The sequence below is a fragment of the Austrofundulus limnaeus genome, unplaced genomic scaffold (assembly GCF_001266775.1).
Source record: "Austrofundulus limnaeus strain Quisiro unplaced genomic scaffold, Austrofundulus_limnaeus-1.0 Scaffold2467, whole genome shotgun sequence".
NCBI classification, from domain to species: Eukaryota; Metazoa; Chordata; class Actinopteri; order Cyprinodontiformes; family Rivulidae; genus Austrofundulus; species Austrofundulus limnaeus.
Genome location: NW_013954869.1, coordinates 4,986 through 17,285, shown reverse-complemented (window position 1 = coordinate 17,285; position 12,300 = coordinate 4,986). Strand labels below are relative to the sequence as shown.

General features: G+C 43.8%; 1 protein-coding gene across 1 annotated transcript in view; it reads right to left on the bottom strand.

The window, feature by feature from the left end:
• Positions 1 to 2,109: 2,109 nt before the first annotated feature.
• LOC106511040 (basic leucine zipper and W2 domain-containing protein 1-A) overlaps positions 2,110 to 12,300 on the bottom strand; it is a gene marked incomplete at its 5' end in the record, with an annotated part of 14,802 nt that continues 4,611 nt past the window's right edge. Inside the window, 1 exon segment of the mRNA XM_013999781.1 lies at positions 2,110 to 2,731. Within this exon segment, the coding sequence (XP_013855235.1) occupies positions 2,700 to 2,731 (32 nt within the window).

The following is a 12,300-nucleotide window of genomic DNA, read 5'->3' as shown; positions in this document are numbered from 1 at the left end:
TGACACTTTTTAAGTTAATTATCATTTGAGAAGCTGTTTTTCAGTTCTTTTCTCAAAAGTGGGCTTTTTTCGCTCTACAGAAGACAGAATGAGTTTTCATGTGTAAAATATGGATTTTTTCAAAGTCTTTACCTACTAACNCAGTCAGTCTGTCTCTCAGTCTGTCTGTCTGTCTCTCAGTCTGTCTCTCTGTCTCTCAGTCAGTCTGTCTCTCAGTCTGTCTGTCTGTCTCTCAGTCTGTCTCTCTGTCTCTCAGTCAGTCTGTCTCTCAGTCTGTCTCTCAGTCTGTCTCTCAGTCTTTCTTTCAGTCTGTCTCTCTCTCTGTCTTTCAGTCTGTCTCTATCTCTGTCTTTCAGTCTGTCTCTCTTTGTCTCTCAGTCTGTCTCTCTCTGTCTCTCAGTCTCTCTGCTTCTCAGTCTGTCTGTCTCTCAGTCTCTCAGTCTGCCTCTCAGTCTCTCAGTCTGTCTCTCAGTCTCTCAGTCTGTCTCTCAGTCAGTCTCTCAGTCTCTGTCTGTCTCTCAGTCTGTCTCTCAATCTTTCTCTCAGTCTGTCTCTCTGTCCTTCAGTCTGTCTCTCTCTGTCTCTCAGTCTGTCTCTGTCTCTCAGTCTGTCTCTCTGTCTCTCATTCTCTCAGTCTGTCTCTCTCTCTGTGTTTCAGTCTGTCTCTCTCTCTGTCCTTCAGTCTGTCTCTGTCTGTCTCTCTGCTTCTCAGTCTGTCTCTCTGTCTCTATCTCAGTCAGTTTGTCTCTCAGTCTGTCTCCCAGTTTGTCTCCCAGTCTGTCTCTCAGTCTGTCTCTCAGTCTGTCTCACAGTCTGTCTCACAGTCTGTCTCACAGTCTCTCTCTCAGTCTGTCTCTCTGACAGTCTGTCTCTCAGTCTCTCATTCTGTCTATGTCTCTCAGTCTGTCTCTCAGTCTGTCTCTATGTCTCTCAGTCTGTCTCTCTGTCTCTCAGTCTGTCTCTCTGTCTCTCAGTCTGTCTCTCTGACAGTCTGTCTCTCTGACAGTCTGTCTTACTCGCTCTCTCACCTGGACAGTAAAAAACCAGGAAGTAAACTGAGCCAACAACAGTCAGATCCCGAGCTGTGACCCTCAGACCTGTTGGTCCTGCTGTGATCCAGCTCTGCATTTGGGCTTCAGTAAGTCCAGTTCTCCGCAGGTCTACAGAGACCTCCTGGATCTATAAAACCTGGACCTCAGTACTCAGTGGAACAGGGTAACATTCAATAAGATCTAGATTTAGTTTGGACCAGGATAATGTCTAGATCTGATTTGGATAAGGGTTATATCCTGCTGGTCTAGTGTGGATCAGGTCTGGACCAGGACCAGGATCAGGTCAGGGACTGTAGAGGACTCCATGAGCTGAGACCTTAAACAGGAAGCTGCAGAGAAACCGTCATCTGAACACAAACCACTTCCTCCTGACCCAGTTCAGTCCCTGAGACTCAGACCTGATCCGCCTGTTTGTTTTAAACCTGCTGTTTGTTTGTTTGTTTGTTTTAAACCTGCTGTTTGTTTGTTTGTTTTAAACCTGCTGTTTGTTTGTTTNGAATGAGTTTTCATGTGTAAAAAATGGATTTTTTTATTTTAGTATAGTATAGTATTAGCATACTATGGGATATATAGTATGCCCCACACAAATATAAACTGGCCAAACTATGCCACAAAATATTTTAATGTGAACAGCCCACCCCCCATTTAGTTATCTATTTTACCTTTTTAAGCCCCCCCAGTTTTGTTATGTTTTCCCTTTGTCTACTGCTTAGTGTTTATTCGCCATTGCTCTGTCACTGTACTACTAGTACAATGCTGGTGGATTTGCTTATACAGAGTGGACTATTGTAAGGAAAATTAAACAAAAAAATTGGTTGGTTTATAGCAAAGTTATTGGCATTTAAGTTTTCTGTGCCCGTACTTTTAATGGTCACAATGGAAAAGGCGCGTAGTCATAAAAGGGGTTTATCTAATTTTTACAAGTTAAAAGTTCAATTTTTTAACAACCCTGATTACTTTTACCAGCTTTGTTTTGCTGGGGTCCGGAGGGACTTGATAAAGTACTACATAAGTTCTGTCCATTTACCAATATAAAAACACCAGTAAAAGATAAAAAAACATTTCAATAATCTTTATTTAATAAAAATCCAACTTGGTTTACATCAGATTAAAGTGAAAACCATTAATATTTGGGTGGCTGGCGATGCATCTTTCTGGGGCATTGGCGTGTTTTTTTTTTTTTTTTTTTGACAGACTGATCAGATGGGTAGGACATGACCTGGAAGAAAAAATGTTTTAGACAGAAGAGAGCCAATAAAACAAAGTCAAAAATATTTAAAGTAGAGGTGAACTGTATGTTTGTTTTTTAAACTTTGGCAAAACCGTGAATTTTTTTCAGTGGTCTTGAATTCACACGGCATGAAATTAAATATAAACCTGCTTCAGGTACAGACTGATCGTGAGGAATGCTTTGATCCAAATTATAGATGGGGTTGGAGATTTAAAAATAAGTAGAAAAATTAATTGTTTCTGAAGAGCTGCAAAGGTCAGAGCCCTTCTTGGTTTTATTCAAACACTGCTTTAATGTGTCAGTGGTTGGTGTTTGTGGGGGAGATCAATAAGAAACAGGAGGTAGAGGAGGAAGGTTTGAGACATTCTACTGCTCCTGCTTCTACGAAGACAGAAAGAAAAAAAAAGAAAGGAGGTTCAGTCTGCCTCGTCTTCGTCCGATTCTGATTCTGTTGACACAAAACATCAGGAAAATGTATCATTCAGCAAAGAATTGAAATAATTCTTAAGTAAAATTAGTGATTAGCCTCTTCCATTAAAATGTACACATTTTACAAGTATGTCTGCAAATATCCTTATTAAAAATCCAAACTTGACTTATCGCATGTTTTCATTTTGCATTTTTGGAAAAACTAAAAAACACCCCAAACAACTTATTTGGGTTGGTAAAATACAGTGGCGGGTATTTAGTCAGCCACCAATTGTGCAAGTTCTCCCACTTAAAAAAATGTTAGAGGCCTGTAATTGACATCATAGTTAGACCTCTATTATGAGACAAAACAATGAGAAAACATATCTAGAAAATCACACTGATTGACTAAAGAATTTATTTGCAAATTATGGTGGAAAATAAGTATATAATAACAAGCAAGATTTCTGACTCTCTCTCAGATCTGCAACTACTTCTTTGAGAGGCTCCTCTGTCCACTCATTACCTATAGTAATGGTACCCGTTTGAACTATTTATCAGTATAAAAAAAGACACCTGTTCACAACCTCAAACAGTCACACTCCAAACTCCACTATGGTGAAGACCAAAGAGATGTATAAGGACATCAGAGACATAATTGAAGACCTGCACAGGCTGGGAAGACTGAATCTGCAATAGGCAGATAGTCTGCAATGGCTTAGTGTGAATAAATCAACTGGGAGTAATAATTAGAAAATGGAAGACCTAAAAGACCACTGATGTTTGCTAGAGAGCATTTGGATGTTCCAGACAAGTATTGGGAGAATGTCATATGGTCAGATGTGAGTTGCTGAGAGACGTGAGATTTTGAGTGCAAACCTCCTTCCACCAGCAAAGGCATTAAAGATGAAATGTGGCTGGGTCTTTCAGCCGCTGGTGCCGGAATAGAGGGGGCCAGGGGCACCATTGGCCCCCCACTTTACCGCCCTGCCCATCAGCTGGTCCCACGGATATTTACAGGCTGCGCCCAACCCTGACAAGTTATGAGTGACGTCTCTCTCTCTCTGTCTAGATACAAACAGGGGAGCAGACAAAACCTATAGCATTAAGATCTGGACCAAATGTATTTACAAATCACCAGGAGTCGCATTTATAAAGCTTGAGTACGCACAAAACAGACCCAGAAACTTACGCATGCCACTTTTCACACTAAGGTTCTGATAAAAAAAAACTTGGCGTGAAAATATGCGGTCCCTCACACCAGCTCTGACTCGTGCACATTCATTTTGTGAACGAGAAGCTGGCGACACAGATGGTGAAGTGAGGAATTATAGCCACACTGCATCATGAACACTGTCAGATATTTAATTTCACTTCTTAGACTTCATATCAACTTTATCAGAAGCTTTAACAGTATTATTTATGCTTCTACTGGTGAACCATAAGGACCTTTCAAATAAACTTAAATCTTAAATTAAAGTTCACCCATCTCCAGCCATCTTCCGTCTCCTTCCTCCTCACCAGGGTATATATAGAAATTCTGAAGTTAAATTTAATGCCTTTTAAAACCATCCCAATATTTTTAATACCAACACGACTTCAAGTTTTAACAGTAGCGGCAACCACTTCAGTTACTGGGTACATACAGTAGTTATTTCTTTGCCTTAATGAAACACTGACCTATATACAATTGTTATTTAACCCTAAATTCAAGACAAAATATGTTTACATTATTATGTGTAGGAAGAACAGTGCTATCAGCAGCAGGTTGTCTGCTCTCGCCTGTCCCAGGACCTCAGAACCAAAATACCCTGATGTCACATAACCATCCTCAAAATAACATGTCCAATGCCCATCAGTTTTTTTAAACATGTACTAAAACTTTTTGCCACTCCTTGGGCTGCCACCTTATCGTGGTGGAGGGATTTGAGAGTCCCAATGATCCTAGGAGCTATGCTGTCTGGGGCTTTATGCCCCTGGTAGGGTCACCCAAGGCAGACAGGTCCTAGGTGAGGAACCAGACAAAGCGCAACCCGAAGACCCCTTATGATGCACGAAAACTTTGGACCTGACGTTCCCTCGCCCGGACGCGGGTCACCGGGGCCCCCCTCTGGAGCCAGGCCTGGAGGTGGGGCATGATGGCGAGCGCCTGGTGGCCGGGCTTTCACCCACGGAGCCCGGCCGGGCTCAGCCCAAAGAGGAGATGTGGGTCCCCCTTCAAACGGGCTCACCACTTGTAGGAGGGGCCAAAGGGGTCGGGTGCAGTGTGTAATGGGTGGCGGCTGAAGGAGGGGACCCGGGTGGTCTGACCCTCGGCTGTAGATGCTGGCTCTTGGGACGTGGAACGTCACCTCTCTGGTGGGGAAGGAACCGGAGCTAGTGTGCGAGGTTGAGAGGTTACGGCTAGAAATAGTCGGCCTCACCTCAACGCATGGCTCTGGTTCCAGAACCAGTCTCCTTGAGAGGGGCTGGACGTACTTCCACTCTGGAGTTGYCTGCGGTGAGAGGCGCCGGGCAGGAGTGGGCATACTTGTTGCCCCCCATCTTGGCGCCTGTACGTTGGGGTTTACCCTGGTGAACGAGAAGGTAGCCTCCCTTCGCCTACGGGTGAGGAGACGGGTTCTGACTGTTGTCTGYGCTTACGGGCCGAACAACAGTTCAGATTACCCACCCTTCTTGGAGTCCTTAGAGGGTGTACTGGAAGGAGCCCCTCCTGGGGACTCCCTTGTTCTGCTGGGRGACTTCAACGCTCACGTGGGCAATGACAGCGAGACATGGAGGGGCGTAGTTGGGAGGAACGGCCCCCCGATCTGAACTCGAGTGGTGTTCTGTTGTTGGACTTCTGTGCTCATCACGGATTGTCCATCACAAACACCATGTTCAGGCATAAGGGTGTCCATATGTGCACTTGGCACCAGGACACCCTAGGTCGCGGTTCGATGATCGATTTTGTCGTCCTTTCATCAGATCTGCGGCCGTATGTCTTGGACACCCAGGTGAAGAGAGGGGCGGAGCTGTCCACTGACCACTACCTGGTGGTCAGTTAGCTCCGGTGGTGGGGGAGGAAGCCAGTCAGACCTGGCAGGCCCAAACGTGTAGTGAGGATCTGCTGGGAACGTCTGGTGGAGTCCCCTGTGAGACAGAGCTTCAAATCCCATCTCCAGCAGAACTTTGAACACGTTCTGGGGGAGGTGGGGGACATTGAGTCTGAATGGACCATGTTCCGTACCTCCACTGCCGAGGCGGCTTCCAAGCGCGAAGCGGCTAGGATGAGGCTCAAGCGCCTCCAAATCCGAGGCCATGGTCTTGAGCCGGAAAAGGGTAGAGTGCCTTCTCCGGGTCAGGGGGGTCGTCCTGCCTCAAGTGGAGGAGTTTAAGTATCTGGGGATCTTGCTCACGAATGGGGGAAGAAGGGAGCGGGAGATCGACAGGCTCATTGGCGCAGCATCTGCTGTAAAGCGGGCGCTGTATCGGTTTGTCGTGGTGAAGAGAGAGCTGAGTCAAAAAGCGAAGCTCTCAATTTACCGGTCCATCTACGTCCCTACCTTCATCTATGGTCATGAGCTTTGGGTCATGACCGAAAGAAAGAGGTCCCGGATACAAGCGGCCGAAATGGGTTTCCTCTGGAGGGTGGCTGGGCTCTCCCTTAGRGATAGGGTGAGAAGCTCGGTCATCCGGGAAGGACTCAGAGTAGAGCCGCTGCTCCTCCACGTCGAGAGGAGCCAGTTGAGGTGGCTMGGGCATCTGGTAAGGATGCYTCCTGGACGCCTCCCTGGTGAGGTGTTCCGGGCACGTCCCACSGGGAGGAGGCCCCGAGGAAGACCCAGGACACGCTGGAGGGACTATGTCTCTCGGCTGGCCTGGGAACGCCTTGGAGTTCCCCCGGAGGAGCTGGAAGAAGTGGCTGGGGAAAGGGAGGTCTGGGCCTCCCTTCTGAAGCTGCTGCCCCCGTGACCTGACTCCGGATAGGTGGAAAAAAATGGATGGATGGATGGATGGATGGATAAAACTTTTGTCGAATATGAGAATGAACCCCACCACCACTTCACAGTTTTACCCTCACAACCACCACATTTTATCTGCATATACATTGACAATACCAGCATATACTACTAAAGAACGACTGTAAAGGATTCATCAATCAACTTATTTTTAAAAACAGTTTTCAATTTTTTTCATACTTAGCAGTACTGAAATAACTTTCAAATATCACCTTTTAAATTTAACAAAACTGCAAAATAACCCGTCCTGTGTCAACATTTATCACCAAGCATCAACATGCATAAGATGTTTTTTTATGTTTAAAAATCCCACTTTATAAACTTTCTTGTAGTTAAATATACTTTCAAATAAAAACTATCATTGAAAATAATAAAAACTTACTAAACAAACAAAATCAACAGTATCTACGTGAGAACTGTAAATTATGCTACGTGATCCTGTATTACATTTACATAATGTATGATTGCAACTAAATACACAATTTAGCTCAAATTCCCAAAAGCCTTTAACAATTTAATACAGTGTAGGATTTAAATTAGCTCATAACTACAAACGTCTTCATAGAGAATGCCCTCCCTGAGAGTTTTGGGGAAAAACTTTTTTGCGTGGATTTCTTACTGAAACCTGACGTACGGTCAAATCCAGAAAACAGCGTACGCACAAAAAATCCAGATGTATCAAACTGTGTGTACGCTGGAATCCACGCACATTTCTTTTATACATCACAATTAACGTGGAACTGAGCGCAGGTAAGACACATCCCCTGACACGCCTTCATTAACATATGTTAAACAGATGCAAATTACTTCCTGCAATGTGTGAAGGACACATTTGAGTGATCCCTGCACGATCAGAAATTATTTCTAATGTCATAAAAATAATGAATTAAATATGTGAGTGAGAAAAAAAATTCTAAGTAAAAATAGGTAGAACATAGATCTTAGTTTATTTCATAGCTGATATTAAGAAACGAGTCTCTGCATCTCAGTAGAGAGTTCACATGACGTGACGTGATGTTGCGAGTCCCCACAAACGCTGCGCGCACCGCAGCCTTTGTGTGCAGTCTGTTTGTCTGTCCAGCTTTTGCTCTCCTACTTACAGCATTTTCACAAGTTATAAAATGTACTTCCACATGTCATTTTAGAGAAATCTGCAACAACGTAAACGCAAAGTATGAAACACCACTGCCAACGAGGGTGCGTGAGCTCCAGAGCATGACCATAACTCAGCCTTTAGAATCATATGGATGAGACGATTCCGTTGGTCATGATTCAGCTTTGAGTGGACTGATACAGTCCCGATGGGTCTGCCAGTTCCCTCTGGAAAGCTCCCCTGTAACCCCAGTTTAATCGCTGCTGATGCACGTGTGGCGCACGTGGCTCGCTGCGTGGCGCTCCCTGAGCGCAGCAGTGCCAAACTAAAATATGATTTTTCCTCAAAACGGCTGATGAGCCACTCGTCATCAGAAATTTCTATCTGTTTATAAATAAAAGCCCTGCGTGTTACACTATTTATTATATCATCCAGTAAGGCTGAATCCGTTCCTGTTGAACGTATTTTTGGCACAACTTTGCGCGTCCTTTATTTAACTGCGTCCATGTGGATGTAATAACTGTTAATCATGTGTGTCTGCTGTGAACAATAATCATTTTCACATCATGAACAGTTTCTCAGAATCACCTCTAAGTGTCACCAATGGAACCAAAACCACAGAAACGTGTGACACCAGCCCTGGAGTTGGCGTGGGGCTGCGCACATTTCCACGTTCAGTTGACTTTTGATACATCCGGAGTTTTGCATGGATAATGACGTACGCAAGGTTTTTGTGCGTACGCACCGTTGATACGAGGCCCCAGATCTTTTTCAGACGTGTCCTGACAAATATACTTTATTTAAAACACCGCTCCAGCTCCTGCTACTACACTTAAGTCCCGCCCCCACACTATTTCTGATTGGCTGTCTAAAGTGAAAGCTGCGTCTCAGATGGGGCCAGAGAAATGTTTGTTAAATCTGTTTTCAAAGCAGCGCATCAGATTCCACAGCATAGCGAAAGTGCGCTAGTTGTTTAAAAATTAACACCTCGTCAGATGGCATTTTAATACTTTTTACAACCCTGCGGATACCCTGCTCAGACAACCCTGACCCACAGACCCCTGCTCAACAAGAGGAATTTCAACTCTTAGCATGACAGCAAAAGTCTCGGTTATAGTCATGCTTTGGGTACTCGTGCAGGGCGCGTGCACCCTCGCCAGTGTGGATATGTTATAAAAGGTTCACCTTATCTGTATTTCTCAAACGCGCACAGAGGTAACGGGATGGGTGATGGGGTGAGGAGTCAGTCAGCTGCAGATAACAGCGCAGGCAGAAGGGTTCTGCTGGAGGTTTTTTCCTGATTGGCAGGGAGTTTTTCCTCTCCACCGTTTGCTCAGGATGGGAGACTTTGATGAAGAGATTCAACACAATCTGCTGCTTTCTTCTTTAGATTGTTCTTTTTATATACAGTGTCCTGAGACAACGTATGTTGTGACTTGGCGCTATATAAATAAACTGAATGGAATTGAAATTGAATTGAATAGAAGGGAGAAGGGGGAGAAGAGTGGTGAACTTATTTCTAACTTTGACTTATTTAATTTTATTTGTTTTTATTGTCCTGCAAACTCAGAGAAAATAAATTTAAAATTGAGTTTTTGAAAAGATCCACGAGATTACTCTAAATGTCAGTATACCTGCAAAATGAGGGAAAATCTGTGTAAATTACAATTTTTTCACATGAGCAGTCATCAGCACCTGTCATCTTCCAGAAGCACGACAGAGTGCGTGTCTGAGCCAGCCAATCGCTTTAGATGACACTGATGCTGAATCATTTACATATACCTTAACATTCATGAAGTAATTTGCATTGGCCATTTATGGTTGAGTGTGGGCGTGTGTAGGGTAGAACCTGAGGCGGGACCTGTGCACAAACTCTGAGGTGCAGCTGTGATCTATAAAGAAAAGTTGCTTAAAGGAGACCAATTATGTGTCCTAGAAATGTTTATGGTATGTCTGTGGGCTAACCAGACCATGTTCATTCAATTTAATGCACAAAATAATTCTCATATAATAAAATTTCTCATTTTCTAGTTCTGCCTGCTCTGACTTCCATTCAGAAGAGCTGTTTATGTTAATGAGCTCTGTTGGTAACGCCCTCCAAAAATCTGTTGACATTAACTCCACCCTCCAAAGCCAGCGTTTACGTTAGCATGGCTAATAATAGCAGAAGCTCTGTTGTACAACCATATGAGAGACGGTTGCAGCTTCTTTCTTTTTTTTTTCTCTCCCTCCTCTGCTCTGTGCTCACTCTGCATGCTGTTACCAGAGCAGGGAGCAGCAGCGGTCGAAATACCTCAGAAATTCGAACAAATAGGCTTTAACAAGGCTTTAATAAGCTAAACAGTACAGGTACATGAGAAAACCTGTTCATAACGAACGAAAATAAATAAATAATTAAATTGTGTCTGTGCCGGTTTCAAACCCGGGTCTCCCACTCTCTGGTGAATGAGTCTCTACCCATTGCCCTATTGGAGACTTGTTGTGAAATGAGCTGCGCATTGCAGAACAACACAGTGACAACTTTTCATACTGAGGAGGTGGAGTTTCACCTGGGGGTTGCTAGGTAAGGGGCTGAACGCAGGTTCCGATGGGTTGTCGTACGGCTTGTGACATCACAAAATGACTTAAGTATAAAACTTGTCGTTAATGTACATTAAAAATACATTTACTTACAGTAAATATGTCCCTGGGTGCATTTTTTTGGTCCTAGGACTGTTTTTTTAAGAAGTACATACCCAAAGTTGAGTAAAAATACCTTTAAAAAGTGAATTTTGCATTATAGGTCCCCTTTAAAGGGCACCTATTCTGCAAAACTCACTTTTTTCATGTTTTTAAACTTACTTTTGGGTCTCTACTGCTTAGAGAAAGCAGTCCAAACACCAAAAAAATGCACCCAGATGTTTTTTTTAGCGGTAATAACATGTATTTTTAGGTATCTGGAAACATTTTTTTTCTCTAAGCACGTTATTCTGATGTCACAATAAAAGTCACGTAGCAACCTAAACCAGAGTCCAGCTCCTCATGAGGCAACCCGAGGTTCTGCCCACTGATTCACGGGACGATAGTTCGGCTGTTTTTACAGCAGCCACGGAGAACAGAGATTCCTGGATTCATTTTATTTTTTATCTTTGATGACAATGTTCTAACAAAATTGCCAAAGAAAGCTGTAGTTTGTGAAAATAATTTCACTTTGGAAACTTCTACCATGTCGGGGGGGTGGAGTTAACGTAAACAAACGTTTGGGAGGGGGGTTTCCATAGCAACTTCTGTATACAGCACGAGCTGGAGAGAGCTGAAGAAAGAGGCAGAACTGAAAAGGTGAAATTTCATTATTTGAGATTCTTTTTGTGAATTAAATCAAACAAACATGTTTTGTATAGCCCACAGATGGATCCTAACTTGTGCTAGGACCCCCATAATAGGTGCTCTTTAAAGGTGTGCATGCAGACGGTTTTATAAATCTGAATTTGTTATTTATTTCTTTATCTTTTTGGCGTACTCCATTTTCACCTTTTGGCCATACATTCACTTTTAGTATGAATTCTACCCTTTATAAATGAGGCCCCAGGTCTGCATGGCTCAGTTTGATTGTTGTGTCCCTGGACACTCGGCTATTGAGAAGCGATTCTTGCTGGAGGCGTGGCCTTTGCTGAAAGTTTAAAATGATTGGATCAGTTGGCCGTGACATATGTGCATGCCAGCTCCACTGTGAAGGAGGCTAAGCTAAGAAGCTAACCGGAAATCCCGTGCACTGTAAACAACCCTACTGAGAGCAGAGAAGTACCGAGCCGAACGAGACAGCTGTAAATGAGTCCTGCAGGCTTTGTCAGACAAATTTAATTTAATTTGGAAGCCTTACCAACATGGACTGGCTTCATTCACTTCCTCCACTGCCATTGCTAAACTAAATAGCAGACACTGCGCAGAAAATCGATGTTCAAAACTCCGCCTTCTGTTTGCTGATTGGCCCAGGTAAAATAAAGTACAAGCAGACACTGCGCAGAAAATTGACGTTCTAATGCCAACAGGTTGCCGGGGAAAAACAAAAAATGAGCCCAAGGTCCTTTTACAGATCCGGGTCAAATGCTCACCTATATTATTTGGTCCAAAGCTGATAACTTTTGCTGTCAGGGTAGACAAATAATTGCCGTTTGTGATTATTTTTGCTGTCCAAAACCAGCTTGTTAGTTGTTGCGCTGCAATGACAGGTCACTTTGGAGAAAATTCAGCCAGATGAGGAAATGTCATTCTCCTCATTTTCCCTCCTCAAAATAAAGTTTGCTGGTAACTACTAGGGGTGTAACAATACATCGATCTACTGTACATCGATATATGGATTTGAATTCAGTCAGAATTCGAGGCAAAATGAAAATGTGTCTCCGTCCTTCCTGGTGCTGCTTGGTCTCCTGAGGTGTGGCTCTTGGTTCCAGTTGGTGGCCCGCTGGCCGGGGTGGCTGCTGGGTTCCGGGGGTGGACGGCTGGGGGGGTGCACTTGGTCGCTGGCGGTGTGGTGGG